This window comes from Rhinolophus ferrumequinum, chromosome 10, assembly GCF_004115265.2.
Source record: "Rhinolophus ferrumequinum isolate MPI-CBG mRhiFer1 chromosome 10, mRhiFer1_v1.p, whole genome shotgun sequence".
In the NCBI taxonomy this organism is placed as follows: Eukaryota; Metazoa; Chordata; class Mammalia; order Chiroptera; family Rhinolophidae; genus Rhinolophus; species Rhinolophus ferrumequinum.
In genome coordinates, this window is record NC_046293.1 from 62,662,066 (window position 1) to 62,690,045 (window position 27,980).

Below are 27,980 nucleotides of genomic sequence, written 5' to 3' on the forward strand. Positions count from 1 at the left end.
CCTGAGTTTTCACTGAACAAAGATGGACTCAGAGGGTCATGACATTTAGTAATTTGTCATTTTTCTCAGGCACAGAGTTGAATTCTGGCTCCGGAAAGCTGATGTTTAGGAGAAAAATCACTTCATTTGCGGTTAAAGTGAGCCAACACGTTGCCAACAGTCACATCCCAGTGCGACTTGGTTGTTTCCTAATTTGAGTTTACATAGTAACTCTCTTTAAGAGACTAAACAATTGTTTTAGCTTCTTTGTGAAAAGAGCCATCAAGTGAAGGATGAATCCTTGGTAAAAGTTGGAGAGGGAGTTAACCTTGGTAGGAGGATATGCACAGGAAACATTTGCCTCTCCATACTAACAGTTTCAGAAGAAATCTCCAAACCTGAGCAAAATATTTCCTGGATTCCCAAATTTAGAGACTGTGAATTTGGGAGTTTGCCAAATCCTCAAAAACATCAAGGGACTACTAAAATATTATAGGAAATTATAGAGAAAAGGAAAATGTAAAAGGTTTGTTTAAAATGTGTATTTTAGATCCAGTTCTACTACTAACCATGTGGCCTTAGGAAAGGTCTGTCTGACCATTTCTTTGGTGTTGCCAATTGGAAATGAGGTGAAACTGCCCCTTCTCACTAATTGGCATGCTCCTCTGGTTCATTTAATTGGTAAATTTGGGCCCAGTCAAGTAAAAAAGAAGCAAAAACTCCCCATGGCCATACTTAGAAGAAAGTTCCTCAGGAAATAGAAGGAAAAGAGTCTGGGTCCTTTCCCATTCCCAAACCAGAGCAGCTCTATTTTTACCATTTATATAAATTGGTGTTCTGAAAACTGGGGGGAAGGGGGGCATAGAAGAATTCTTTGATGAAGGGACACTTGTGGGCTTCCCGGTATTCCATACAGGTCACTGTCAGAGCCCAGACTTTCAGGGAATAAGCTGGAACAGTAGTGGGCTCCCCTTGCCAGCTCTAGCACTGAACCAAACAAAATATATTACGTACGATGCTGAAGATCAAACAACTCCCTGACTCACTTAGTGAATACCTTAAGTTCCTATATGTTCCTATAACACAGTGGGAGCCCAGAATGTTGCATTAGGACACCGATATAGGTGCCATTTTATGGCTTCAAATGGGAGCTCTAGAGTTTGTCTGATAAGAGATGCCAAACTTTTATACCCCGAAGAATGCTTTCCCCAATCCCAAGCCCAGCCTGCCTTGGGAAGGATACCGCCTGATACTAACTAAAATTCCTCTTGCTCTAATGAAGATCTGTTTTGTCTTGGTTTATCTGGCGGTATTGGAAACTTTACCCACTTCCTATTCTCCTTCATGTTACGGAAACTAATTTTTAGATGAACCCACTTCAAATTAAAGTATAAAACTATTTTAATAGACCTGCATCTGACCTGCTTCTAATCCCATTGCTCTTTTTGCTATGTTTGAGGATAGTCTCCAGCCTCTCCAATCTGATCATTTCTGGGCTGTAAATTTGATTTAGGGCAGGCACTCAAATTTTGTAAATACCCTGGATTACAAATCACAGTGGCCCTCCATCTCAGCTTAGCTTCTCACCACACACACACACGCCTTGGAAATCAGTCTAGATAGCAGTAACTGTAGGGACTCTGGCAGAGGTACTTTGCTGTGGGCTACAATAAAATGCCGTGTGGCTCCAAGACTCTTCCTGCCTTTACAGCCCCTCCAGATAATGGTCTCACATATTTTCATACATACAAATATCAATTTACTTCCCCTTCTTTCTTCCAAATCTTTCCAATTCTTTCAGAACATGTCTTCCCATTTTCTTCCATGCCTTTTCCACCATTTTGTCATATTGTTAGAGTGGCCCTGGCAATACACATATCAGAGAAGAGAGAAACCATATGTTTTGAGGTAAAATTTTAATAGAATAAAGAAAGAATGCCATTAATCTCCAGCCCTTGAAAATGCCCAGAAGCTCCCATTCAGACCCTCCTTAAAAGTTTCCATCCACTGTCTTTTATTAAACCCTGGTATTTCTCAAATGTCAAATTCCAAGATGAGTGTTTAAAATATTTCTTACAAACTTTTGTCTAATTCTTTTAATTAACTATGAATAGCTAAAAAGTATGTCTTCTATAATTTCTATTATAAATGTGTTACATTTTAGGTTATAGATAACGTGAGACCATTATCTTTTTGTCACTCAGCCTGAGACTCTAACCACCATTTATAACCTTTTTTTTTTTTTTTTTACTCAAGGAAAAACATCTTCCAAATTTGAAAAAATTGACACCCAACTTAACTTTTTGACTGCTTCTGTTTTAATAAGGACTTGGTTGGCCTTGAGCAGGAGAAAATTCTAACTTGTGAAATATAGCTACGGAAAACATTGTAGGATTAGCAAGGGAATTTCATCTGAGACCTGGGAAAGTAACCTGACTTGCAATTTAGGTGCGTGATTAGGATTGATAATGAGTAGTCTGGACCACAGAGTTCTGATTCTGCTCCTGAGGCCATCTATATTTTTAGAGCCGTGTTCTGCCCTCAGCTCACCATAGTATTTCATGAACACTGCCTCTTATTTGTCTTTGTGTCTGAGACTGGGCTTCGTAATAGGGCACTTAGTAACTGCTCCCTGAAGTAAATGTAACCCAAGGCTAATTATTGGTTTTTCACCATCAGATTTGAAGTAAAAATGAAATTAAATGAAAAGCGTTGTAAGTACTCAGATTAAATCACATCAAATAATGACTAAATTTTCAATGGCAAGGGGGACGGGGAATCCAATGTTGGGGAATTTTCAGTTGTGTGCGCAGAGAGTTGAGATGCGAATGTGTGTGCGTCCTTACATACGTTCATACATACTAGAAGGAAGGAAGTTGTGAAAGCGGAGAAAATAGAGCTATTGACTGAAGAGTCATAAAGCTGTTTTTAGAATGACTGCTTCTGTTGTATTGGGGAATGCTTCCTTTGAGAAGGGGTATATTATGAATCCTCTTTCCATTAAGTCTATTTTGGGAAGAAATTACAAGGATAATATATTACCAACTCCCTGCGATCTCTTATCAACACAGCCTCTATTCTCATTACACACCTGCTTGGAGCAAAATAAATTAAACCTTCTGTTCTCGGAGATACCAACCCAGGACAATCAAAACTTCCACTAAATCATACTATTTACTAGGGAAGCCACTGGTTTTTGAAAATGTCAACTCCTCCCCTAAAAGCAATAAGGGGGACCTAGAACAGAGGTGCCTGTGGTTTGAGCATTCAGTCAGTTTCAACAGTGGCAAAGTCTAGGAATTGTTTGCAGAACAGTGTGGGGCTTCCTGCTCGGGGTGAAGATTTATCTGCATTTGGCAACTATTCCGGTTACTGTGGAACAAGAAGTTTACTTCTCCATAGTTTTACAAGTTACGTGTTTAACTTTGTCCCTATAGAATTCATTCCTGGGAGGCCGGTGAGGGTGGTAGAGCAGAGCTTTTCAAGGCTAGTTGACAAATTTGAGCTTTTAAAGTAAGAATAACAATTTTCCCCCGAAGCACAACAGTGTGGTGAAGTTCTGTTCCAACCTGAATGCAGTTTGCATCCAGCATGTACGTTAATTTAAACATTAAAATAAAACAACTTCAATAAATAAATAAATAAATAAATAAATAAATAAATAAATAAATAAAACAACTTCCATGTTTAGCAATTTTAAAAAAAGGCATTTAATCATTAAACAACCACCGTTTTCTTTTGCTCTTTAAACCTGCATTCAATCAGCTTGGATGCTGGTTTACAGTCTCTTTAACTGCAGAGATCACAAAGAAAAGGTTAGCAGGATCACCACCAGCAGCAGGAAGCTCTGAAACACCCCCATTGTCACATGAAACATTCAGCTAGAGGCTCCTTCAGCTGTCTCCCAACTCACGCTCTGCTCCGGGGGAGGGATGTGGCCAGAAGAATGCAAACTCTAATTCCAGAAGCAGTCCTGTGTTCATTCAAGGAAAGGGAAAAAAAAAGTGTTCTTGCATTTAATCTTCTGCCCAGCCACACTGATCATTGTTAGTGTGAAATAAGCAGGGTCTTCTTGCTGCTAAAGTGTAACCACAGAGGGTATGTCATTGCAGACTCCGAGGGGAAGGGCCTGGATGTTCCTTTTATGTAAAGGAAGGAGAAGCTACAATATTTTATGGCCTTCTTGTCAACACATGGGAGGTTTTATCAGTCATTTTTAAAAGTACAACTTAACACCATTTTCAAACCAGCCTGAGTTCCAGCCTTGGACAACTTTTACAAAATGGCCCCTGTCTCCACTGATCAGAACGGTCACAGGTGCCTAATAGTTGCTATAATTATAGGAATTGAATTTATCCCCTTCATGGTGGAAAACCCAAGAGTGTTTTCTGAAATTTAATTCGATAAGCTACAATCTGTGGTCACACCAGGCTCGATCACAACTTTTCTGAAAAGATAAATTGCTACTTTACCACAGACTGCTTTCCTTTTGATTTCTATTCTACCTCTATTAGGTGTTCCTTTGTACTGCCAAATATATAAACCACACTGGCAAAGACAGCCCCATACTTTTAAGTTGCCAGGCTATAGACAAAATGGGTAATTATTTCAGTTATGAAGAAGGCAAGGACCAAGAGTTCTTGGTGTTTTATAGAATGGTGAGATTTGACAGTGATCTCCATTTGAGATGGAGGAATGGAAAACTAGAGAGTTCAAAAGACTTGCCCAAGATCTTGTAGCTAGCTAGAAGCAGAAAATGGGTCAGAAGCCAGGACCTTGACATATAGTTCATGATGCTTCCAGCTATCCAGATGCCTCTATTAAGTTAATACAAATGTTTCCTGATTTGCCATCATAGAAGATAAAGGCTTGTTGTTGGTTCCTATAAAGATAAAAGCTTGTTGTTTATCTCTCTATGTATCTATGTATATGTGAAGATAAAGGCTTGTTTATCTTTAACTACATGTATATCTATATCTATCTGTATAGACATATATCTCCCCAAGACAGCTCTTAAGTCACTAGCATTCTCACCCTCTTCAAACTAAACAATCCAATTATTTTTCATTTATTTTGGGATTTCCATTTTCCAATCTTTTTTCACTGTTTTTGACTTGCTCTGTGTACAGCAAACTTGAAATTTGAACCAATACATTAAGGGAATTGGCCAAGTTTTTACATAGGTATTTGGATATTGTATAGACAAGTTCTACATTTCTCTGCTCTAAAAGCTGCTTCCTAGATAAATACTGGGTGTTCTTTGGCTGGTTTGTTGAGCCATTTATCTCAACAGCAAAACTGCCTCATTCTTGTGTTTCAGTGTTGCATCTTAAACACATGATTTTTAAGCAGTGTTCTGTTTTGCTTGCTATAGCGCTTCATGACCATAACATTTAAATAATTTTCATCTCTGCAGATGAAGCTATTGCTAATTTTAAAAACCTATATTAACTCACCCTTGTTTTAAAATTTTGAAAAACTTTATCAACTTGATCTTTCCTGAAGAGACGCATGTAGATGCACGTAGATTGTGTGTAGATGCAATTTACACAGGCAGATGACAGAAAAAACCTAAGAGTAACATCAGTTCTTCAAGTAGTTTAACAGCAAGTACTTCAATGAATACGCATTTCTACTCAATTTTAAATAAAATTCACCTGAAATTATCTCCATGCTTTAAAGAGGACAGTCAGTCAACTCAGTGAGGGAAAACAATTGATGAAACTAGCTGTGTGCCTTTACCCAGATAACACTCACTGATTGATTGAACAAATTTTTCTAATGTGTCAAGATATAGGTTGCTTTAATTACCATACACATTAAGTATGGGGTATATGACAGGGATCAGCAGGTTTTTCTTATATAGTAATAAGAACTATAGAGGAAGAAAATCCATGAAATAATGGTAAACGATCAGGGAGAAGAAGAGAGAGATGATACACTCAAAAAAGTTGAATCAACAGGGATTTTCAAAGTAAAGCATATTGTAGACGCAAGATAGCAGAATGCTTCTAAGAGGAGATGCTTTCAGCAACTCCTTTGTTCCCTAATGTATATACTATACCTGAGCATAATGCTTCTTTCCTGTGAGCTAGACAGTAGGAAGTAATCTATCTTCAACCTTGTTTGGTTTGTAAATAACACTGTAGAAAAGGTCTGTTGAACTTTGAAAAGGCTGTCTCCATGTGCTCTCTCTCACTCCTGGAGGTCGGTTAAAGGGCACGGCCATGACCAGCACCTTAATCCTACAGGAATTGTTTACAAAAGGTTGAAAAATGTGCCCAGGGCCCATAGCTGCCCCTTTGTGGTACTGGCCCTACTCAACTGAGCTGGCAAGCAAGTTGGGCTTTAATGGAAACAAAAGAATGTTTGGGTGAGCCTGGCATCTTTCAATGCATGCTTTTTGCCTTTTCCTACTGATTTTTTTTATTTACAAACAATGTCAGTAGGAAAATGGACATTGGCCTTCTTTCTTTTTCTCTGCTGCTTTGCAGCTATTGGGATTCTGTGCTTTGGGATAATGAGGTAGGTTGTCATTTCCTCCCCCAAATAATACATTACAAAGTGGAAATGCAAATTTCCTGTGGAAGCTCTAAGTAGCAGGTGGTATTTCCTTAATATATTGTTTTTGACCCCTGGGAAATTGGTATCATGAGCTGACTTTGGAAAATTAAAATAGCATCAAGGTCCTACATTTTAAATAAAACAATCAATATCTAAGTTAATTTGAAAAAAATTAGAACGGAGTACTACATCAGGAAAAGATAACATATTTTGCTTTTATGTGTTATTTTAAGATTTGTAATTCATGAAGGACAAGAAAAGGGATATGTCACAGCTGTATTTCCTAATACATTAAAAGAGAAAAACAGAAGGAAAAATATGTATGTTAAAGTTTTACTTTAAACCTTCACTGTTAACTAATGCTTTGATACATTTAGTCAGTTGTACAAAGAGTTAAACATGGGGCTGTTCAGATGGCAAATCTGAGTTGAGCTGAAGGTAAAGACATCTGTATTTTTTATTCATTTGCTCAGCAGCACTAAATTTCAAGCTTGTTTTTTGTTCAGCATCAAAGAAAAACTTGTTTTATGGTTATTGGATTTTTTTTAAACTCACATATTTCATGAAAGGGACACAAGTCACTGGGTCTTTATATTCTTTTTAGTTCCTTTTCTACCCAATAGCCTTCTGCATGCCATCTTGTTGAATAAGGAAACATAATTTTATTCTTTTTCTCTTTGTTGGAAGAAAAAAATTTAAGAGATTTAAATACCATTCACATTTTGGAATTTCCTTCTTTACTTCCTCCCAAAACCAGCATCTCACAACCACCTGAAGCAATCCAATGTTAAAAGACTTAAGAGAGTCTCAGTCCTATAAATATTAATGATATGATTATAACTCCTGTGTTTATCAAGGGCAACAAGAATGGAGCCCAGGAGCTAACAAAATTTATAGATATGGGTATGTGTGTGCATTTATGCACATGTGCTATATAAATCCAAAGCTTTATATGTCCAAATATGTATACACAGGATTTTTAGCATACAAATTGCTGATTAGGCATTTATATTCTTTTTTTTTTTTCCTCTCTAAAAAGTCTGTGTGTGTAGACATATTAGTTGCCAGGGGTCAGATCACCACAACCAATGGAGAACTAAAATATTTAGAAATCCAAGAAATTGAGATTGTTTGGGTAAATTTAAATAGTTTAAACTATTTAAACTTGGCTAGTTTAAGTAGTTGTCTTTGTTCTTTAATTGTTTTGTAGCACACATTTGGCTTCAAGTTCAGGTTTCCGACTAAAAGAAATCTATATTTTCATCCTAAAACATATAAAGCAAGATACTTATATTTCACTTAAGGTTCACATTCATAGTCATTGCACCTCTTAGAAGAAAGAGGAAGTGAGGCTGGGTTCAAAACTAGATACTGTAAAAGTTCAGTTAATGTTGGACTCTCAGAAAATATTAATTTTCCAGATAGTTGAATAGTAACGTCTTTAAATTTTAGCTATAAATGTTGATAATGTTGTATGTGAAAATCTAGCTAATGTATACAATACATGTGTCTCTGGCTACATTTGTAAGTATACTGAATGTAAGTTTATGTCTTGATGATGTTTGGTCATTGGCATAAGCATCACTAGACTTTTCAAGTGGCATAGATCATATTGTTTCATCCAGTCTTCTTTTCTCGTTTCTTGGATGCTTACCATATGAGAGGAACTATGTAACCACTCTGGTCCTTGGCACATAGAACGTACCAAATGAATGTGTGTTGAAGAAATGAATGAGTAAACAAACTCCATGAATTGTAAGGGTAGATACAATTCAATAACTTTGTTTTGGGTGTAGGATCAGACACAGTGCTACTGACACTATAGAGATATATGGTCATAAATAGTATGGAGTATAAGGGTGAATGTGATCATTACCAGGCCAGTGGTTCTCTTTCCCGCCTTGCAAAGTACTCCAAACATGAAAGTGCCTTTTTGATCACTGGCCACTTTCTCATGAAATTCAAAGAAACACGAACAGCTGCAGGATTCTCTGGGCATTGTGACAAGGCTACTGTCTGCAAAATACATGTTCAAGTCAAAACCTAAAGCAACCGTCTTCACAAAGGATTGCTTCACTTTCAATAAAGCTACAACTGTAACAACTACAGTCCAATGAACTTTTCCTTCCACTGTCATTCAAAATTTCGGTAATTTTGGCATCCTTAGCACACATCACAGATACCAACTTGCTGGTTTGCTCACCATGCCTCTGTCCCACATACACTAGGTTTGTTCTTGAGCTGTGACAGAAGAACATTCCTCACCACTTTGAAAATTTGGGCTAGGATATTTGCATTCGTACAAGTACTTTGCAATTGGTATACTCCTCTTCAGCATAATATGGAGGGAAAATGTGGCCTTCGGAATAGATAAGCATAGGCTTGCTTGAATATCCTCTTCATCCATGGTTAACCTTCGGGAGCCTCAGCCCCCAGTCTGTCCTCATAAACATGATGATATGTAGAAAAGACCTTTGCAGAGCTCCATGAAAGCTTGTATTATTGTCACCTTTATCAGAAGATGACATACACCTGATCGGACAAACCAGGCTAGAAGGATTTGTTTTTTTAACTTTCCTTAGTATTTGTCGTTTCAGTATGAGCACTAATACTTCAGAATTCCCTTTTCGTTTATCCCAGCTAAACAATATCCATAAAGTCTTCAAAATCGGTTGAATTTCTCATGAAATCCATTTTAAATAACATTTTATATACTGAATGAGTGATCCATCCAGTGACTCAGAGGTAATTAATGCTAAGGGATAAAAAGATCACAAACCTATACCCTGCTTCCTCAAATAACTATTAATAGGTAAGTCTGTTGTTCTGAAATGATTGTTTACTGAAAGAAAAAAATACAGAAGATAGTGGGGACTAGTCATTAAAAATGTCTTTATCCTTTTTAATATTAGCTTGTACTCTGTAAGCTATAAGCAAAAGCAAGGACATTTTCGATTCACTAAATTTTGACTTACCATTTCTAAGAAGAGGTAACTGGTTCTTAATTGGCTTATACCCATGGGGACATGATTTGGTAACATCAGAACAGGGTGTGGAAAGCATTGCCAGAATACATCTACTTTGTCAGCACCGTAAAACTGTCTTTGGAATAGAGCATGAACTAAGTTCTCAGAAGCAGCCACAAACGTCTTTTGTAACCTCCTGGATCAGTTACATCTCACCTCCTTTCTGCCTCAGTTTGCAACAGCATTGTCTCTCTTTTGGAAGATACAGGTCTCTGTCAACCATTTGAATTTCTCAGAAAATGTTTACATCTGTTTGTGTGTTGTCTGGACAGGTAGCCCTCAGAGATAAGGGAATTCTCATATCTTTTTAAAGAGAGCCACCTGAAGAGAATATGGTCTAAGTGCTCTAGTTCACATTCAGATGGGTACGTTGTGAGATATTAATCCACACAGTTTGAGCAATCGAGAATTTATACAGCTTTTCAACAGTGGCACTTTAAATGCAAGGTAGATAAATCAGTGTTGCATCGATCCAGTGGCATTTTTCTTGTGCTCACGTTTTCCAGTTGTATAGCAATGACCATATTCTTGAATAATAATAGCGTCTTTTTACACTTCTATCTTTTTGCTTTTCATTAGAAGAACACTGGAATTCGTGATGTGGAATGGTTCCTTTTCAGCCCTAGCCCACTTATGCACTTTATGACCTGATGTGTTATGGCTATAAAAGGAGGATGCAAAATTTGCCTTCATGAGCAACTCAGCCTTTATGTTTTCTGCCAATTTTCATGCCTCCATTTTCTCCATAAAAACCACCATGCCTCCATTTTCTCCATAAAAACCATTGGAGCACGCCATCCTATAGTGAGGAGCTGAACTGAGGAGCTTTTGTTCTGAGGCTTACCTTCGTGTGTATAAATGAAAGTTCACAAGTTGAGAGTGATCTGCATATAGGTTGAGGAACTGGAAATGTGAACACTCAATTCAGAGGCTGGCATTTTTCTTGCTGTTGTCTCTTGGTTTCCTATTTTCTCCCTGAAGACCTTGAATGAGTGGTGAGCATCTATAAAGGCATTAGAAGACTCTGTCTTGGCCACGTCTCTGGCAGCCAAGAGGTTACCCTGCAGGAGTCAAAGGGGTTTGAGAGGAAGAGGAGGAAGGAGTGGTTCCTTGCGCCAGCGGTCAGAGCAGAGAAAGCAGAAGAGCAAGTTCCAGGTTCCAGCTGTGATGGAAAGGCAGCTTCTGAACTGAGTAGCAACCAAGCTGCCTCCTTCTTTCCTTGGTTCTTCTATCCCTGTCACCACAGCTAGAAGTAGCAGCTTTATTGCCTCCCAAGAGAAGAGAATTTACAGAGTGTATATGGCTTAGCATCCTGAAGATACTATAGTGGTTGAGTCTTTTGGGGAAAGCACCAGGAAAATTAGATTGTTCAAATATCCAAACTTTCAGATTAGCTCTGCATTCTATTGATGTCAAACTATGGGTTGGAAATTTCGCTTAATTTTAAAATTATACTTAGACAAGGAATATTATCAATTATTACAACCATCTATTAGAAGTGTTGCTAAGCAGTAAACTTAGAGTCGAATGTCATCTATTACTAGATGGCTGCTTAACAGTTGTTCAAGAATACTCTGTTAATCAAATAGCTCCTCAAAAATTTGTTGACGAATGAAATCTCTTTGACAGGAATATTTGCATAATTGCAGTGTGTTATACATGAGCTTTATAACCTAAGGGCATCTGTTTGATTTTTTTTTTCTTCCTGTGTGTGTAACACACATGCAAACATAATGTGAATACTTACTGCTGTTATCTTAAAGAAAAGTGGCTCTTAACAACTTAAGCATTCTAGAGGTAGTTTGCAAGCAACACATAACTTAAAAAGATTTAAAACTGCTTTTATTGAAATTCTAATTTCATAAGTTGCTGAAAGTTATTTTTGGAGAGGTAATTTTTGAAGAAAATAAAGTGTTGTGTTTTTTCAATCCTGCAATTTAATTAGTAGTTATTGATTCAATTTAATAAAATAAAGGGTCCTTTCACAAGCAATCCCTGACCATTGTATATTTTAAATCCTGGTTCTCTTTCCCAGCAGCCCAGGGTGTCCTGAAGGTAGGGGAACAAGGGAAGTACTTGAAGCAGTCAAGTCTTGCAGGGTTGCAGTTCAGTGCTTTAGGTGCTGCGCACTTGAAGCGCCGTCGTGTTACAGGAATATTATGAAAAAAGCTACAGGGACTTCTCATACATGCCTATCACATGGAACTTTAATGTTCACAAGGCTGGATCCATTCAGCTGATGGGGTCTCTAGGTGAGATGCAGTTTGCAAGACACTATCATTAAGCTGTTTCACTTTTACCATTAAGTAATGGTGCCTTGTAAATCTTTTGTTTCATCTTTTTCTTTCTTTTTTTTTTTTTTTTTGGCCTTACAAGAATATGCGGGGAGGACATCCCTAGCCACAGATCGAGTACTTTAAATAGCCAGGCTAAAGATGAATGAAGGAAATCAGGCTACATAACATCTTTGCAGATTGTATGCCTATGAACTCTGCATCACACAATACAAAGGAAATTGCCATTGTCTTGTGCAAGCTAAGTGAACAATGCATGTTAAAAATCCTGTTCTGGATGCCCTGCATATCCCTGTGCAGCCAAAATTGGAATCTTGAGGGCCACAGAAATGGCAAAGCTTTAAGGGCCACAGTATTGGCAAATGAGAGGGGGTAGATTTTAAATTTATACCACGGAAAGTCTGGTAATCATTCACCAGAGTGATACCCAATTCTTTGATATTGAGCAATGCAAATCATGAACAATGAGGAATGCTGCCACTGCTGCTGCCGCTATTACTATTACTCCTGCTGCTACTATTACTACTACTACTACCATTACTACTCTACTGTTATTACTACTACTTTTGTTACCACTACTGCTGTTATTGCTATTACTATTACTGCTGCTGCTGTCACTACCGTGTTTCCTCGAAAAGAAGACCTAGTCGGGCAGTCAGCCCTCCTGCATCTTTTGGACCCGGTCTTATATTAATTTTTGCTCCAAAAGACGCATTAGGGGAAAAAAAAAAAAAGACGCATTAGGGCTTATGTTCAGGGGATGTCATCCTGAAAAATCATGCTAGGGCTTATTTTCCTGTTAGGTCTGATTTTCGGGGAAACACGGTATTACTGCTGCTGTTACTACTACACCACCACTGCCACACTCCCTAGTGCTACTAAATAATGTACTGAGTTCTTATAGCCAGCAATTGTGACATGTATTTCAGAGACATCAATCATTTCTAATTAGCTCAACAACCCCATGAGGTATCCACGTTAGACAAATTAGGAAATTGAGGTTTAAATTGGTACCAAGTCACATAGCTTGTGCATAATTGGTGGAGACCTCATTTCAGAGGCCTTTTTGGCTCCAGAGCCCTGTTCTTCACCATTATCTCAAACGTCCTTTCGTTGTGGGTGAAGGGAATGGAACTCTGGGGTATAAGATGTCAACCTACACACCCTTACAAAGTAAACTGAGTTCCTTGGGGGAGAATTTCCTCAGGGCCAAAAAGCTGCCTCTCTAAGTACTCCAAAGCAGCTCCCATATCCTGGAAAGAGCAACTATAATCAAAGATAGTACCTTACAAACATCCTTCCTCTGTTTAAAAAAAAAAAAATTTAAAGAAGAAAAAAACCCACTGCCACCAACAGGCCCTCCTAAGATCAGATATCTACACGTATCTGGCAATAAGCCCAGACATACCAAAACATGTATTATCTAGAGCCAAGACTTGAATCCCACTGCATCTACAGACAAGCATCTCATTTTAATAGACAACTCTTTCAGAGTAGGGACACTCCCCTCCTGAAGTGACAGGGAGTCGGAAGAGCAGTATGAAACAAAGAGAACAGTTATTACCTGGCTGCCAAAGGCCCCAAACACAACCTCAGGTTCTACTGTTCTTCAGTTTAGCCAATAGAACTGCAATTGACTCCCATTAAAAGTCAGTAGACATTGAGTTGACTTCCAGAATGTGGGCAGAAACTCATGCAAGTTACTCACTACCCATCTCTGGAATTCCTTTTGGAATGACCAATGAGGCAGCATGGCACATTCATTATCTAGCTGTCGGAAACAGCTACACCCTTCTGTCCACAATGAAATGAACTCAAATCTATATTTATCAGAGGAAAATTCCCAACAGACCAGGAAAGCAGAAACCACCAACACCCTCTCCATTAGAACTGTAAAACTGAAACACGCACATTCTACACAAAGGCCTGTTCTTCTACCTCCTCCGAAACAGCCTGACAAAAACAAAAGCTTTATGGACTAACAGAGGACAAAAAAATGCAAAGAAAAACCTTGTGCAGCTGATTTCAGAGTCAAGAGGGCACTTCTTCCCAGCTCTCAAAGAAAGACCAGCACAGAGAATAATGAAATGCTCAAAGCCAAAGTAGTTGCTAGTCTACATTTGTTCCCCATATCCTTTATCCACAGAAAGTAACTCTTTCCCTAGCCAGGGGTAAATCTGATTTGTCAGAGCCAGTCCCATTGCCTTTGCAGGATAGGTCTGGCCTGTAGAGAGCTGGGCTATCTGCTCGGGGCCATAGGAAGATACGGTTTCTCCTTCTGCTGGCCATTGACACTCCTGGACAGTACTACCTGGCATGGCTGTACTAATTTTCTGACTCTGAGGGAGAGAGACTGAGACTAAATCCAAGATGACAGAGCAGAGAGTTAGAAACCATTTGAAGCCCTGAGGATTTAACTAACTGAATTTAACCCCCTGAATTAACCAATTCTGGAGGTGTGTCATCTCCAGGCTTTTTGTTACATTAGATAAATAATATCTTTATTAAGTCCGTTTGAGTTAGGGCTCCCTATTGTACCCAAAAGCATACAAGAGGAATTTTATTTGGTGGGATACTTGGGATTCATTAGAATTTATTATCTACATTTTTATAAATTGGTTGAATTTCCATACCCATCCCTATATACACTGATCTACAGGAAATATAGGGAAATAGAGTCATATTTAATATGTCTTCTCATGTTTTAAAAATGTATCTGTTTTCCTCTCCCCACTTTTGGATCTCCGAAAAAGTAACTCATGTCAACTATAGCCTTGTTGGAGGGAGGAATCATAGCTATATAATCATTGTTTTCCCGTGACAATGTTTCTCAGAGTACCACTCATAGGACCAGTTGCTTATTTGTAAAGCAGGTTATGGGTCCCCTCTGAATCTAGGCGTGGACTCAGGAATCTGCGTCTCCAACCAACACTCTCTTATGAGCTCTATGAAAGGGTTATCACTGCCACCTAAACAAGAGGAGCTGGAAGAGGAGAAGGAGTTCTTCCAGGCAATCAGATGGTTTAGAAATCAGTCAAAAACGTTTTTGAATCTTTACTCCATGCGGAAGACAGGAAGTGTGTTAGTGACTGAGTCAGGTGGGTGGGCAATTCCCCTGTTTGTGAAGAATCTCCCTGGGAATTTTCCATTGGTTGCGTGGTCTGCTCAGGGTTTGTGAGCACAGTTTCTCTGAGGTTGGAGCATGAAGTGGTCAGCATTGATAGCTTTAACGAGTAATTGTGCCCTAATGTAAATGTATATAAATATTACACATATGTATGCAGGCTTTAAATGACTCCGTCTGGATGGCACTGTGTATTTATATTTATTTATTTATTTATTTATTTATTTATTTATTTATTTATTTATTTATTTATTTATATATCTCATGGGTAAAAAATAAGTGTAATGCGTGGTCACATTCCAAAGAAATGAACACATCACAAAAGCACCAGCCAGTGAATGCAGAGACCATATAGAACAAGGGATTAAAGGCAAGAGACATACAGATTATTTCTTGAGTAAAAAGCCACAGGGAATGAGAGGGAGAGGTGTCTGATAGGTAATGCAGACGAGGAGCCTGTATGGGAAGCAGGCATCTGTATTCTTCCTCACATTTTGTTCATATATAACACGTGAGATTATATACACCATAGATACAGAAACTGTATCCCTATATTACCTATGTCTTAGACACCACAGAATTTATAGCTAACATTTTTAACATGATCACATATAAAAGCAAGTGACAAGATGAAAAACAAACAAAAATCATTCATTAGCATTTATCACAGAAATTATCTTTGGTGGGATACTTGATTCATCAGATGGCCGTAGTGTGGCAAATCAGGCAGTACACATTAAATCACCTTGTAAACTATATACTGCTATATTATTATATAGTCAATATACAGTAGTCCCCCATTATCCACGGTTTCAGTTACCCACAGTCAACCACAGTTCAAAAACACTAAATGGAAAATTCCAGAAATAAACAATTCCTAAGTTTTAAATCGAACACCGTTCTGAGTAGCATGATGAAATCTCACGCTGTCCCGCCCAGGATGTGAATCATCCCTTTGTCAACCACATCCACGCTGTATATGCTCCCCACCCATTAGTCACTTAGTAGCTGTCTCGGTTACAAGATCCGTTTTCAGAGAGAGAGAGAAAAGCCACATATACATAACTTTTATTACAATATATGATTATAATTGTTCTATTTTATTAGTTATTGCTATTAATCTATTACTGTGTCTAATTTATAAATTAAACTTTATCATAGGTATGAATGTATAGGAAAAAGCACAATATATATAGGGTTCAGTACTACCTGCTGTTTCAGGCATCCACTGGGGGTCTTGGAATATATCCCCCCCTGAATAAGTGGGGATGACTGTAAATATAAAGACTCATATTATCTTATCCTAACTTGTATTTAAAGGATGCTTGACTCAATGGATGTGAAAATAAAGCAGAATTCAGAGAGACATTTCTGGAATAGTCTAAAGAAAGATAAATAGTTCTTAAGATAACAGTATACCAATCTCAGAATCATCGATTTTAGAGCCATTGAGTTGAGTTACGTAGTTCAAGAGGTTGCTTGAAGCTCCACTTGAGTTTGAAATAGAGATTTTGGAGACAAGCCGAATGAAACGCTTGGTTTTCTGAAGAAGGAATGGAGACATTTTAACTCATGAATTCTGCAGAAAAGGACATTAATCCCTAGAAAAGCTTGAGAGAAGTTTCAGGAAGAAGATATTTTCTGGAAACGCCAGGGTACTGGGTGCACTATGGAAGTGTGAGAATGTGGAAGAAAGAAAACTCACTTCTGCAACTGTTTAAAAAGTTAAAGGATATAAACTAATGTTCGGGAATAGTTAACATTTCTCGGATTGAATATTAAACTCCCTCCAAGGAAAACAACTCAACTGCTAAAGTCAGCCCTAAACTAGTGCCAAGAAAATACTGCTAAATTAGGGTTCTAGGAGAGATATGACTCAGTTAAGTAGCACAGAACTCTCAACCCATAAACTATGCCTTTGTAGTCCTTGAGAACATAAACGATTACAAATAAATTGACTTTTTCCCTAAAGAAAGGAAATGCCTAAAATCATGATTCAGCTTTTTAAATTCAGTTTCCACGTGTAACTATTATAGCTATTGGGACATACTGATCCTCAAATCATTTTGTAAAGCCATTTTTAAATGTTTTAGTCTTAGACCTGGACAAATGTTCTTAGAATTAAAGAAATTTTCTAAATATTGATTCTAAATCTCTTTTGTCAAAATAAAAGTAATTAGAACTATTTTTTTAAATCACATTATTTCTATCATAAGCATACGGGCAAGCACACAAGAAAAGATATACACATTATGTGAAAAATTGTGTGTATATAGTTCAAGTTCAAATTCAATTTAATATACCCACTACGTGAATAATTGGTCTAATATTAAGAAGATGGAGGTCTTCAATGAACTTTCAAGTATGTCAGCAACAAATTTGGAATATTAATTATTGCTCTTCTCCAACAGTATATAATCTCACTTTCATCTGTGATTGAACATTGCTCTATCTGACTAAAGTTGACCTTAGCTAAAGTTTGAACTTAGTCCACAGCTTCTATCCACGTGTGTTTGATTTCTTGAAACCCAGCAGTATGGTGTTTCAAATATTTATTCATTTTACTTAGGTGCTGTTTAACCATGTGTGTATATGCAAAGTGAACTAGCTTTGAGAATATCTACATACAGAGAAAAAGAAATATGTAAAGAGAATAAATTAATAATTTGAACCTTTAAAAACTATATAGTGTTTCTGTTTTAAAAACTTGTAGGATAGGAAATAGGACTGAAACAGATTAATTTTTTTTTCTATGAGGCTACATTAATCTTAAAATTTTCATTCAGCTTCTTAGCCTAAGAGTAAAATTTTCTCCCTAAATCTGGGGAATCATCAAAATTGAGATGAAAAATCAACTCATGAAACCATGTATTCCTTTACCTCCATGCTGTGTGCAGCTGTTTACTTCAGAATGTTTTGTATCCCCAAAGTGCAGTCATATTCCACAAAATAAAAATACCTATTAAATGCTATAACTCAGGAGCACACCAAATTATCATTTTAAAATTAGCCATGGTTTTGACAACACTGCCTCCATAGCTGCATCTTTTCCTTGTTTTGTTTTCTAATTTTTTAAAGTTTAATTTAAGGTAAAAAATATAATCTTTACCTTTCCCAAGTTAAGTAAAGAAATTTTCTTTCCTACCTGTATTTTTTGTAGGAGAAAAAGTGATAATTTTCCTCTATATCAAGTCTTCAAAGTGCTTCTATTTTTTTTTCCTTCAATGAACTTATCCCTACTTTCTCCTTTTCCCTGTTGAAGGAAAATAGTCTTCTTTCTTATGATTATTCTTCTCTATATTTCATGATCATGTCTCTCTACTCATAAGATTACCTTGGACATAAGAGATTACATTGAACATTGGAGAAAATTAATCTAAAATTGCACGTTGTACTTGATATCTATTTCCTCATTTATCTCTCCCATTAGACTCGAGGCTCCTTGAGACCAGAAAACATTTCTTATTCATTTTGTGTACCTAGTACCCATTCGATGTATAGTTTATCAAATATCAATTAGAATTTGATGAGCCAAAGAATAACTTCACTAGGTCATGTTCTAGAAGGCTGGTTTTTGAAACTAATCAGGACACAGATTTTTTAAAGGGTTTATCATTGATCTTCCCCCTCCATTTTAAAGGTGTCTGAAAGGCACCAGGGTGAAGGCAAAGACTACAACGTACTGAACCTCAAATCTATTTCCACAAGAACTGCTGTGACTTGTTGCAGAGCACACACAGGCTTGTTAATAAACACTAACTAGAAGAGATTGTGACTATTCTCATCCTTGCACAGATGACGTGAGGCCGGCCGCTGTGAGGACACTGCCATAATAATCCAATAAGTACTTTTGAATGAGACTTACTTATGTCTTTTGCATTAAAGTCTAAGAGTAAAGACAAATAGAATAGAAAATAAAGAACACCTCACTTTTCCCCCAATACCAAGCAGAAATTCCAGGGATTTTGCCAAATCTCCTTATAGATTTATCACTACTTAGGAGACAGAGAATTACAAAATCTCCGTTGCACTAGAAGAAGGGCCAGATGTTGCTGTCAAATTGTAGCCATCCAGGGCTACATGTGTACATGCATTGTACAGTCATTTCTAAGTGCACATAGGAGTACAAGAAATAGACATTAGGATCCAACCCAGGCTTTTTCTAAGCTGGAGGAAAGTTGCCACTAGCTACACATGGTAGACGGTCTCTCCTCTTTGCCAAGGCCTCCCAACATGAAGGGGTTGGGTCATTCTCAGTTAAGGACGGTATTAAAGAGGAAGACTTCCAGCCAAGTAAGAGTGGTCTATGCAACAGGGATGGGATTTGTATCGCTGTAACTGAGTCCGTCCTCACATCGTTACACCAACCCTTGATCTCAAATCCATGCTGCAGACTTCAGATATACCTTCTATCTAATTCCCAAAAACATTCCTTAGGGAAATCAAATACGTTTTTGACCACTTGGGGTTAGGGAATATCCTGAGCTCAACTCCCCTCTATCAGTACCAATAACTGAAAGTTGACTATTCATTTTAAATTGAATTAGAAGTCACAGTTTTCATTCTAAACCTTCCCTGAATAGCCACTGAGAATTGTTATATGCAGATTATTCCAGCCATCCAGTTTCAATGAAGAGGTGGAGTTCAAAAGGGCTTGGAGTGGGTATGAGAAGTTAGCTAAATGGTCACAAAGACAACCCCGGTGTTCTGGAAGAAAGGCTGGAGAATAAATGAAAACACTGGAACATTATACCTCCCATGGGCAAATCCCTCCTTCCACCACAGAGTCTGGCAGCCTTTGGCAAAAGAAGCATAAGGAAAAGGACCCAGAGAAAGTAGTAAAGGGAGAGTAGTAAATAGGGAAATTGAGTGCAGAGTCTAGGTGCACAGAAAGTACAAAAATCTGTTCACTAACACAGCCTAATAACAGATTACGAAAATTATATAGCTGAATTCGTAAGAACCATCCCCTTACCTTCATTCTATGAGGTCAAACCTATTAGGTGAAACTGTATGAAATTATTGCTATTTGACTGGTTTTGACACAAAAATTCAAGTTCGTATGGTTCAGCCTAACAGTCTAAGTCACACTGAGTGAATGCTATGAAAGAGACTCTGCCTCCACCTAGCCTGGTAATACAGGTCTGATAGACGGTTTGCATCTAGAGATCAGAAACTTTTACTTGACTTTCCCTGGACCTCTGGGTATTCCAAGGGGGGCAGGGAATGTAGTGGAATGGAGGCCGTGTGAATGAGGCATCGGCACTCCAATCAGAAGGACCATTTTTGTCTCCTTCCTATAGTAGGAGTCTGCATAAGATCTGATCTGTAAAAGAAGAGGGAGAGGTTCTTACGCTTTTTTTAAAAAGTGGTTCAAAACCTATAGAGCAAGAAGTTCATTTATTAAAGGGACCCAAATATAAATCTTGGCATTCTGGAATATTGCAGCTTTAAAACTATAAATCCAGAAAGCCATGAACAAATGTGTTGATGACATCCTTTCATGAAAGGTAGGAAAGTTTTCACTCTTGATGATGGTAATCTTCCTCCACGTGGGTTAATGTCATGTTCAAAGAAAATGTATTCAGAACAGCACTGTGAAACTTCAGAGAGTGAAAAGCATATTTCTCAGCACATAAATGAAAGTGAATCTTGGTGAATGGTAAATACAGAGAGAAAGGTCATCTGTTGAGCCTTGAAACTACTTGGGACAAAGGGTCAAAAGGATATTGTTCAAACCACAAGTCAAAAAGAACTGTCAATATGTATACAACATGCCATGAAGCTGCTGCTAGCTTCATGGTTCCTGGAAGTGTTTGCAGTGTTTACATATAGACTGGACAATTACTTGTCCTGATTCTGAGTTGTGTCTACTTATTCAATTAGTTTGATACTTTTTTACTATAAATAACTAATCAATTTGGTCCACAGAGCAGTTGAGGTAATTGAGTGATACATCGATTTATTTACTGACATTTTCCCCGAATGGTGGGGATACATTCATCAGTTGGTTCAGGCCGAAGATGAAGCTGTTTGCACTTGTGTGGATACAAACGGAATCATAAGCCCTATTATTTCAATGTACTGACTCAGGCACAGAGAACTCCTTTGGAAGTTTAAAAATAAGTATCTTTTTACCAAATATTTTTAGTATGATATGGTATTTAATGTTAAATAACTGAGCTTATCTTGTGAGACGTTACTTAGTTGGCTAACAAACTTAAAAATAAGAAATAAGAGTTACATTTTAGGGGCCTTTCACATCTCACAAAAGCAATGAGAGTTTCAAAATTCTTCTTTAGTAAATAGCTAGGGGATCTGTCTTACCCTAGACTGCTATGAGAATTAAAAAGAATCTACATGAGAAAAGATTATGCTAGGAAACAGAAGTACCTCTTGATTAGACTACGGTCTTATGATTTTAAAACAAAGTGAGCAAAACCACCTACTACTGGATGGCAAAAAACCAACGATATAATTTGATTAAACTGCTGCTTACATAAAATCGAAAGACCCATCTGCACAGAGATTCAAATGAAGGGCTATTTTTTCTCAAAGGTCAACTTAAGACCCTTTGTGTAGTGATCATGCTTACTTTACTATACATTGTACTTCATTTTTAAAAAAGTTAACTTGGTAAGCCCAATTCAAGCCTCTTTTCATTTAATGTTGAGATTAGTGGTAAAATGACTGACTAACATCTAAGTCCTTTGTTATGAAGGCTTTTCTTCCAGTGCCTACTAGAAGGGGTGGCTTAGCTGTGTAAGTATCAGTTTTTAAAATAGCTAGACTCCCAGCTGGGAACCATAGGTTAGATTCTCAGGAGGGATGGGGAACCCCTTAATTATTTTGAAATAGATGGATGGCAGACTACCTCCTACACAAATGCCTTCCTACAAACCTTAAAACCAAAATACTCTGTGGACATTTAAAACTCAATAATATTTTTCTTTTCATTTGGAGAAATACTGATTTGCTGTATGATCTCAAAAATCCAAGAATATATTCTTTCCTTTTCCGTGTCCTTTGCCCCTTCTCAGCATGCTGTATCCTAAGCTATTTACAAACAATAATATTAATTTGCCTAACGATTATACATACTTTGAACCTGGCTGAGTTAGTGCAATATAAGGGTTAACCGGCAGAGAGCAACACATTGAAGTCCCCAAGAGGACCCTTCTTTATCTACGTCTGATTGACAGGGTCTTTTAGTTCTCCTCAGAGTTTTGTTTTAACATTATATTAATCCAAAGAATTTTTTCAAACTCTTGTTATTGATGATGTTGTTTTGTTCTGGGAGGAATCTCTCTTTCACCCATTGTCTTCTGGAAATTGAAATACAATAATGGAATGAGACATTTTCATTCCAAGTTTGTGAAGGGTATAACAACCTCTTAACATAAGGAACGCAAAACCTCCGTTCCCTGAGAGGTTTGCATGCTAAGTCGACAAAGTGCCCAAACTGTTTAAATTCACCATGTGTCCAGACTTACTAGAGACAGAATCTTCAGAATTGTCTAAATAAGCCACTTGGAGGGCTTTGCTGTCTGCTCAATAAAAGAGTTGTTATGAAACTCAGGCCTTTCAAAGGGATGTCCTCAGACCCTCCACAGTTGATAAGGAAGGAAGACTCTCTGAGAGGGGTGTGGGAGCAGCTGGACTTTGTGGGCCTAACTCTTGTCCCCAGGGACACACTTTTCATCACCAACCCAGGAGAATCAAACATGCCCGCTACTGAGGCAGCCAAGGCTTCCCCTGGAGGAATCGGAGAGACCCCAATGAAGGAGAATCTAGAGATGGAAATCAAGGCCATGAAGCTTTTCTTCCTGGATTGGATTAGATTTGACCTTTTTTTTTTTTTTTTAAATTAAAGTTTATTAGGATGACAATTGTTAGTAAAGTTACATAGACTTTTTTTTTTTAGGATTAGAACTGGTTTCCTCAGATCATTACTTAGAGAATTAGAAAACCTGGGTTTAGAAAAGGATCTCAGGGAAGTTATTTAAATTCCCTGTGCCTTAGTTTCCCTGGGAACAAATAGAAATAGTAAGCCCTGGGCTCCTTCTAGTCACAAAGGGCAGATGTTAAAAATAGAAATGATTTTAAGCTTTTCTATGGGGAATGCGTGTACAAAATAATAGTCATTTATTAAGGTGCAGGAAAATACACTGCTAACCACACTAAAGATGAATATGCATAATTGATATGATTCAGTCCTGCTTTTGAAAATATGTGATCAACCATGTGTTTAATGATAAAAACCCTAAGGGGCAACTGGTTTCTAGGTATCAACATTTAGTCCTAAGCCAGGAGATGTCTCAAGGAAGATAAGAGACTTGCAGTTTGTTTGGTGTCCCAAAGATTTCCAGACAGCAGCTTGTTTCCTTTCCCTTTTTATGAATGGCAGTAGTATTATGCTTCCGTCTGCATTTTCTACCAAAGCCATTCATAAAAATAAAAACAAAACAAAATAACAACAACAGAAAACTTTCTCGGCACAGTCTGGAGCCACTGGGTGCCAGAAGCTGGGAAAACATCCTGGCAGCCATAACCCCAACCAGTATTGAAAGTATTCAAGGGTCTGTTTGTTTGGTGGTCTGAAAAGTATGAAGTGCTGTGTAGAAGGGAGGGCAGCTGGTAGAAGTTCTGTGACACGGACTAGGCTGGGAGCCAGGGCTGGCAGAGTTTCAGACATTGTCTTTCCCCTCATTGAAGTGTCAGGACCTAATTCATGGAAAATTGGGTGAGCTGGCAGCCCTTTCAGAGGATTTCATTGAGCCCTGCAGTGTGCAGGAGTCACATGAATGCAGGATCCTCAGCCAAAAAAGGAGGGGGACTTCTGAGCAATAGGAACCAGTCAGCCTGCAAGAATGTGTGCGGATTTGAAACGGTTTGGGAGTAAACTTGTGTACAGGTGTAATCGGCAGGAAAAAAAGAGAAGGAAGAAAAGTGGTCTGTTCGTACAAATGACTCTTTTGAAATGAATACTACTCTCTTAGCACACACTTTTGAATCCTAAAAGGCAAGAAGCCCTAATCGTCCTTGGTTCGATTCCCCCTGGAGAAAACGTCATCTCAAAACATAGAGGAAAAACTGAGGGTTGCTAGATGGGCGGCGGGGTGGGGGTAAGGGGGCAGGTGAGGGGATTAGGAAACAGTCAGTAACCACAAGATGGCCACGGGGTTCTGAAAATTAATTTGGGGAATGTAATCAATAATGTTGTAAAAATTTTGTAAGGTATCCGATGGACACTTGTCCCATTTGGGAGACCACCTCAGGAATGATGTAGATGCCTGATCACTGCACTGTACACCTGAAGCTGAAGCTGAACAATAATGAATGCCAACTATAATTATATATATCTATATATGTATGTATATGTATGTATATAGTTACAAGAAGCGGAGTACAGCATTAGGAACAGAGACAGTGGAAATGTAATGGCTGTGCGATGTCAGAGGGATAGTGGATGAGGTAGAGGGGTTCACACAGTGTGAGGGATACAAAAGATAAACGTCTAAGTATTACTTTGTCTTGTGCACCTAAAACTAATAAAAAACAAAACAAAACAAAAAACCTGAGCTTTAAATCTCAGGTTTAACTGTGATTTAAAGTCAAAGGTAAGAACTTTGTTTTCAGTGAACTGAAGTATTTTGCCATTTCTATTTTGTTCATCTACAAAAAAGCTCTGATTTTTATGTATGTTTAATACAGCAGCAATAAGACATTACACAATCACAGATATTCTGAGAGGCAGGAAAATGAATAGGAGCTCTACCCCTCCATGAAATAGTGAATTTATTCCAACTTCTGTTATTTGGGGAACTGTGGCAATTTTATTTTTTTATTTGAACCATGAAAGCATGTCACTGTCCACGTCAAAATGGCTCAATTGTATTCGCAAATCTCAATGATATGTAGATAGAATAAGTCAGGCTTATTATAGTCAGACATGAGAATGAGTCCTGGAAGTAATCCATCAAAAAGCTTAGGCTTCAAATCCACCTTTTACAATACAAAGAATAACTTAAATATTTTTCTAAAACTCTAATTCTTGAAAATTAATTTAGTCTGGGGGTAGAAAATTTTCCCTCAGCTGTTTCACTCAAATGTGGAGAGCTTTGCTCTGCGTACACAACTAAATAGATATAAAAAATAGATAGATATAAACATAACAATTAAATAGAGGTAGATAAATAAATACTGGTATAGATGGTATCTTCAAATGATACCATCAAGAAAGTGAACAAACTCACCAACAGAACGCAAGAAAATATTTGCAAATCATATTCTGATACGGAACTTGTATCCAGAACATATAAAGAACTCTTATAACTCAATAATGAAAAGACAAATTTTAAAATGGGCAAAAGATTTGAATAGACATTTCTGTAGAGAAGATAATACAGATGGCCAATAAGCACATGAAAAGATGTTCAACATCATTAGTCATTAGGGAAATGCAAATCAGAAGCATAATGACGTTCAACTTTACACTCAGTACGATGTCTCTAATGAAAAAGGCGGAGAATAAGAAGTTTTGGCATGTATGTGGCGAAATTGGAACCCTCAAATATTGCTGGTGGGAATGTAAAATGGTATAGCTGCTTTGAGAAACTGTCTGGCAGCTCCTCTAAAAGTTTAACATAACTTTTCTGTGTGACCTAGAAATTCCACTCCTGACTATGTATTTAAGAGAAATGAAAACGTATCCACATGAAAACATATATATTTGTGTGTGTTTGTGTGTGTGTGTGTGTGTGTGTGTGTGAATGTTCATAGCAGCATTATTCATGATAGCCAAAAGGTGGAAACAACCCATCAACCGATCGATGAATAAACAAAATATGTTTGCATACAATGGAATACTATTTGGCAATAAAAAGGAATGAACTACTGATAACATACTGCAACCTGGATGATCCTAGAAAACACTGTGCTAAGTGAAAGATACCAGACCAGAAAAGACCATATATTGTATGATTCCATTTATATGAAGTGTCCAGAATAGGCAAATTTGTCGAGACAGAAAGTAAATTAGTGGTTGGTTAGGGATGGGAGGGGCTGGGGAAGCAGAATGGAATGGGGAGTGGCCACTAATGGGGACCAGGTTTCTTTTAGACAGGTGAAAATGTTCTAAAATTAGATTATGGTGATGATTATACAAGCCTCTAAATATACCAAAAAACTTTTAATTCTACACTTCATATGAACAAATTTTATGCTATGTGAGTTATGTCTCAATAAAGCTGTTAAAAAAGAAATACTAACAAAGTAGCCCTTTCCATCCTCAATTGAATAGCAAGTTACTGTTGGTGCAGTTGGTATGCATGCCAGACTTTAATTGGGAAGGTTTTAATTGAGATAACCTGCATTTTATTTCCTTAACATATAGAGATGATGAATAAATACCCTTTAACTTTAGATAAACTATTCAAACTTTGAAATGTTCATCTTTAGTTGCGGAAAAGTGTTTATGTGTAAAACACATATACTTAATTTTTTTCGTTATGTATGTTTCCTTTTAAACTATAACAGTTCTTTTTTTTTTCTTCCTTAGCCACAACAAGTCGTTCAAAAGAAGCCTGCTCAGGTAAGAGATGGTCATTATGATTTTTTTCCCTCCCAATTAATATAAAAAGTAAAGTGACAACATATATTCCCAAATTAAACCTTTAATTAGTATTTTTCTGGTTTTGGTTATATCAGCATTGCAGTGCTCAACAATTTGTTGTATCCTTCAGAAAAAGTCAGAAATACATAGTCAGAGATTGTCATTAAAAACCCTAAAAGGTCAAGGCCTTTGCTTAAGTACACAAAGCAAACAAAAAATATAAAACACAGAATGTTTATTTCAGTGCTTTGTGTATAAAACATACTATACATTTAATGTCATCATGTGTTTTACCAATTCTTAAACATCAAATTTTGTCCTTTCCACCTTAGTACCCATATTTCATTGACTTGATATGGGGCTTATTATCTGCACAGCAGTTCATGCTTCATCACTGAAAACAAATCTGTTCATTGAATTATTTCATAACATTTGATGATCCCAAAACGCCCCCCAGAGAAGGCTGGGAAACTGGGAAATTAAGTTATACTGGTTTTGCTGATTGATGAACTCTTGGGTCTTGCTTCCGTGATTATTCATAATCTCTGAAGTCTTGGGGTACATCCATATTATGAACCAGCTTTACTTCTCTTGTCCCATATGACTGGAATTCCTTGTCCTAACTGTAATCTATCCACTGAAACATAAGAATCATATTTATTGAGGAAGTATATCTTACAAGAGAAGAAAACTGAAGGATAAATGAATATGATTGCCAAGTACGTGAGCTGTTATTAAACTGTCAGACTGTCCTGCTGCTCTCCCCTTTTGGGTTAAATAGAAGGTTAGGAGATCTAAGTGTATCATGCAGAACCTGCTGAAGTACCGGTAAGTCATTAAGCAGTGTCTTGGGTTACCAAGTTTTTTTGTGGATCTCTCTCATATAATTAAAAATATCCCTGGGTTCCTTTCCCTAGAGGTCTCTAAAAAGGTACCTTGCACCCTGTTCCCTTGGGACATTGTTACCTTGCCTGGGAAAGGTACACACATACACCCACACGATCTTATGTGTGTTTTTTTTAAATGCTGTGTGGAAGAGAATTGAAGCTTCCGAACACAGGAAAAATGTATCTGAATAATCTGACATGGGCTTTCAGAAGAATAAAAGCAGAGTTACATGAAAAAAATCACTTTCCTGGCTGCTCCCATACCTAAAAGCTGAAAGGGGTAAGAGGTACTAAAAATAAATATCCGGTGTTTGTTTGTAAGCAGTATTAAATAAAATGAAATATAAACAAAAACTTGACATTTTAAGTAGGACATTCCAAATATATTTAGCGTCTCACTCTTCATCAGTGAGAAAGTGAATTTATAATTCTGTGCATTTTAGTCAAAAGATACTGCAGTGTTCACTGTTGCATCATAGGATGTGAAGGATA

The 27,980-nt window shown here is 37.5% G+C and overlaps 1 protein-coding gene across 1 annotated transcript in view; it reads left to right on the forward strand.

Annotated features, from left to right (window-relative positions):
• The window catches only part of HMGA2 (high mobility group AT-hook 2), a 135,460-nt gene that overhangs the window by 89,454 nt on the left and 18,026 nt on the right, over window positions 1-27,980 (forward strand). Inside the window, exon 4 of the mRNA XM_033117304.1 lies at window positions 26,548-26,580. Within this exon, the coding sequence (XP_032973195.1) occupies window positions 26,548-26,580 (33 nt within the window). The remainder of the gene's footprint in view (window positions 1-26,547; window positions 26,581-27,980) is intronic.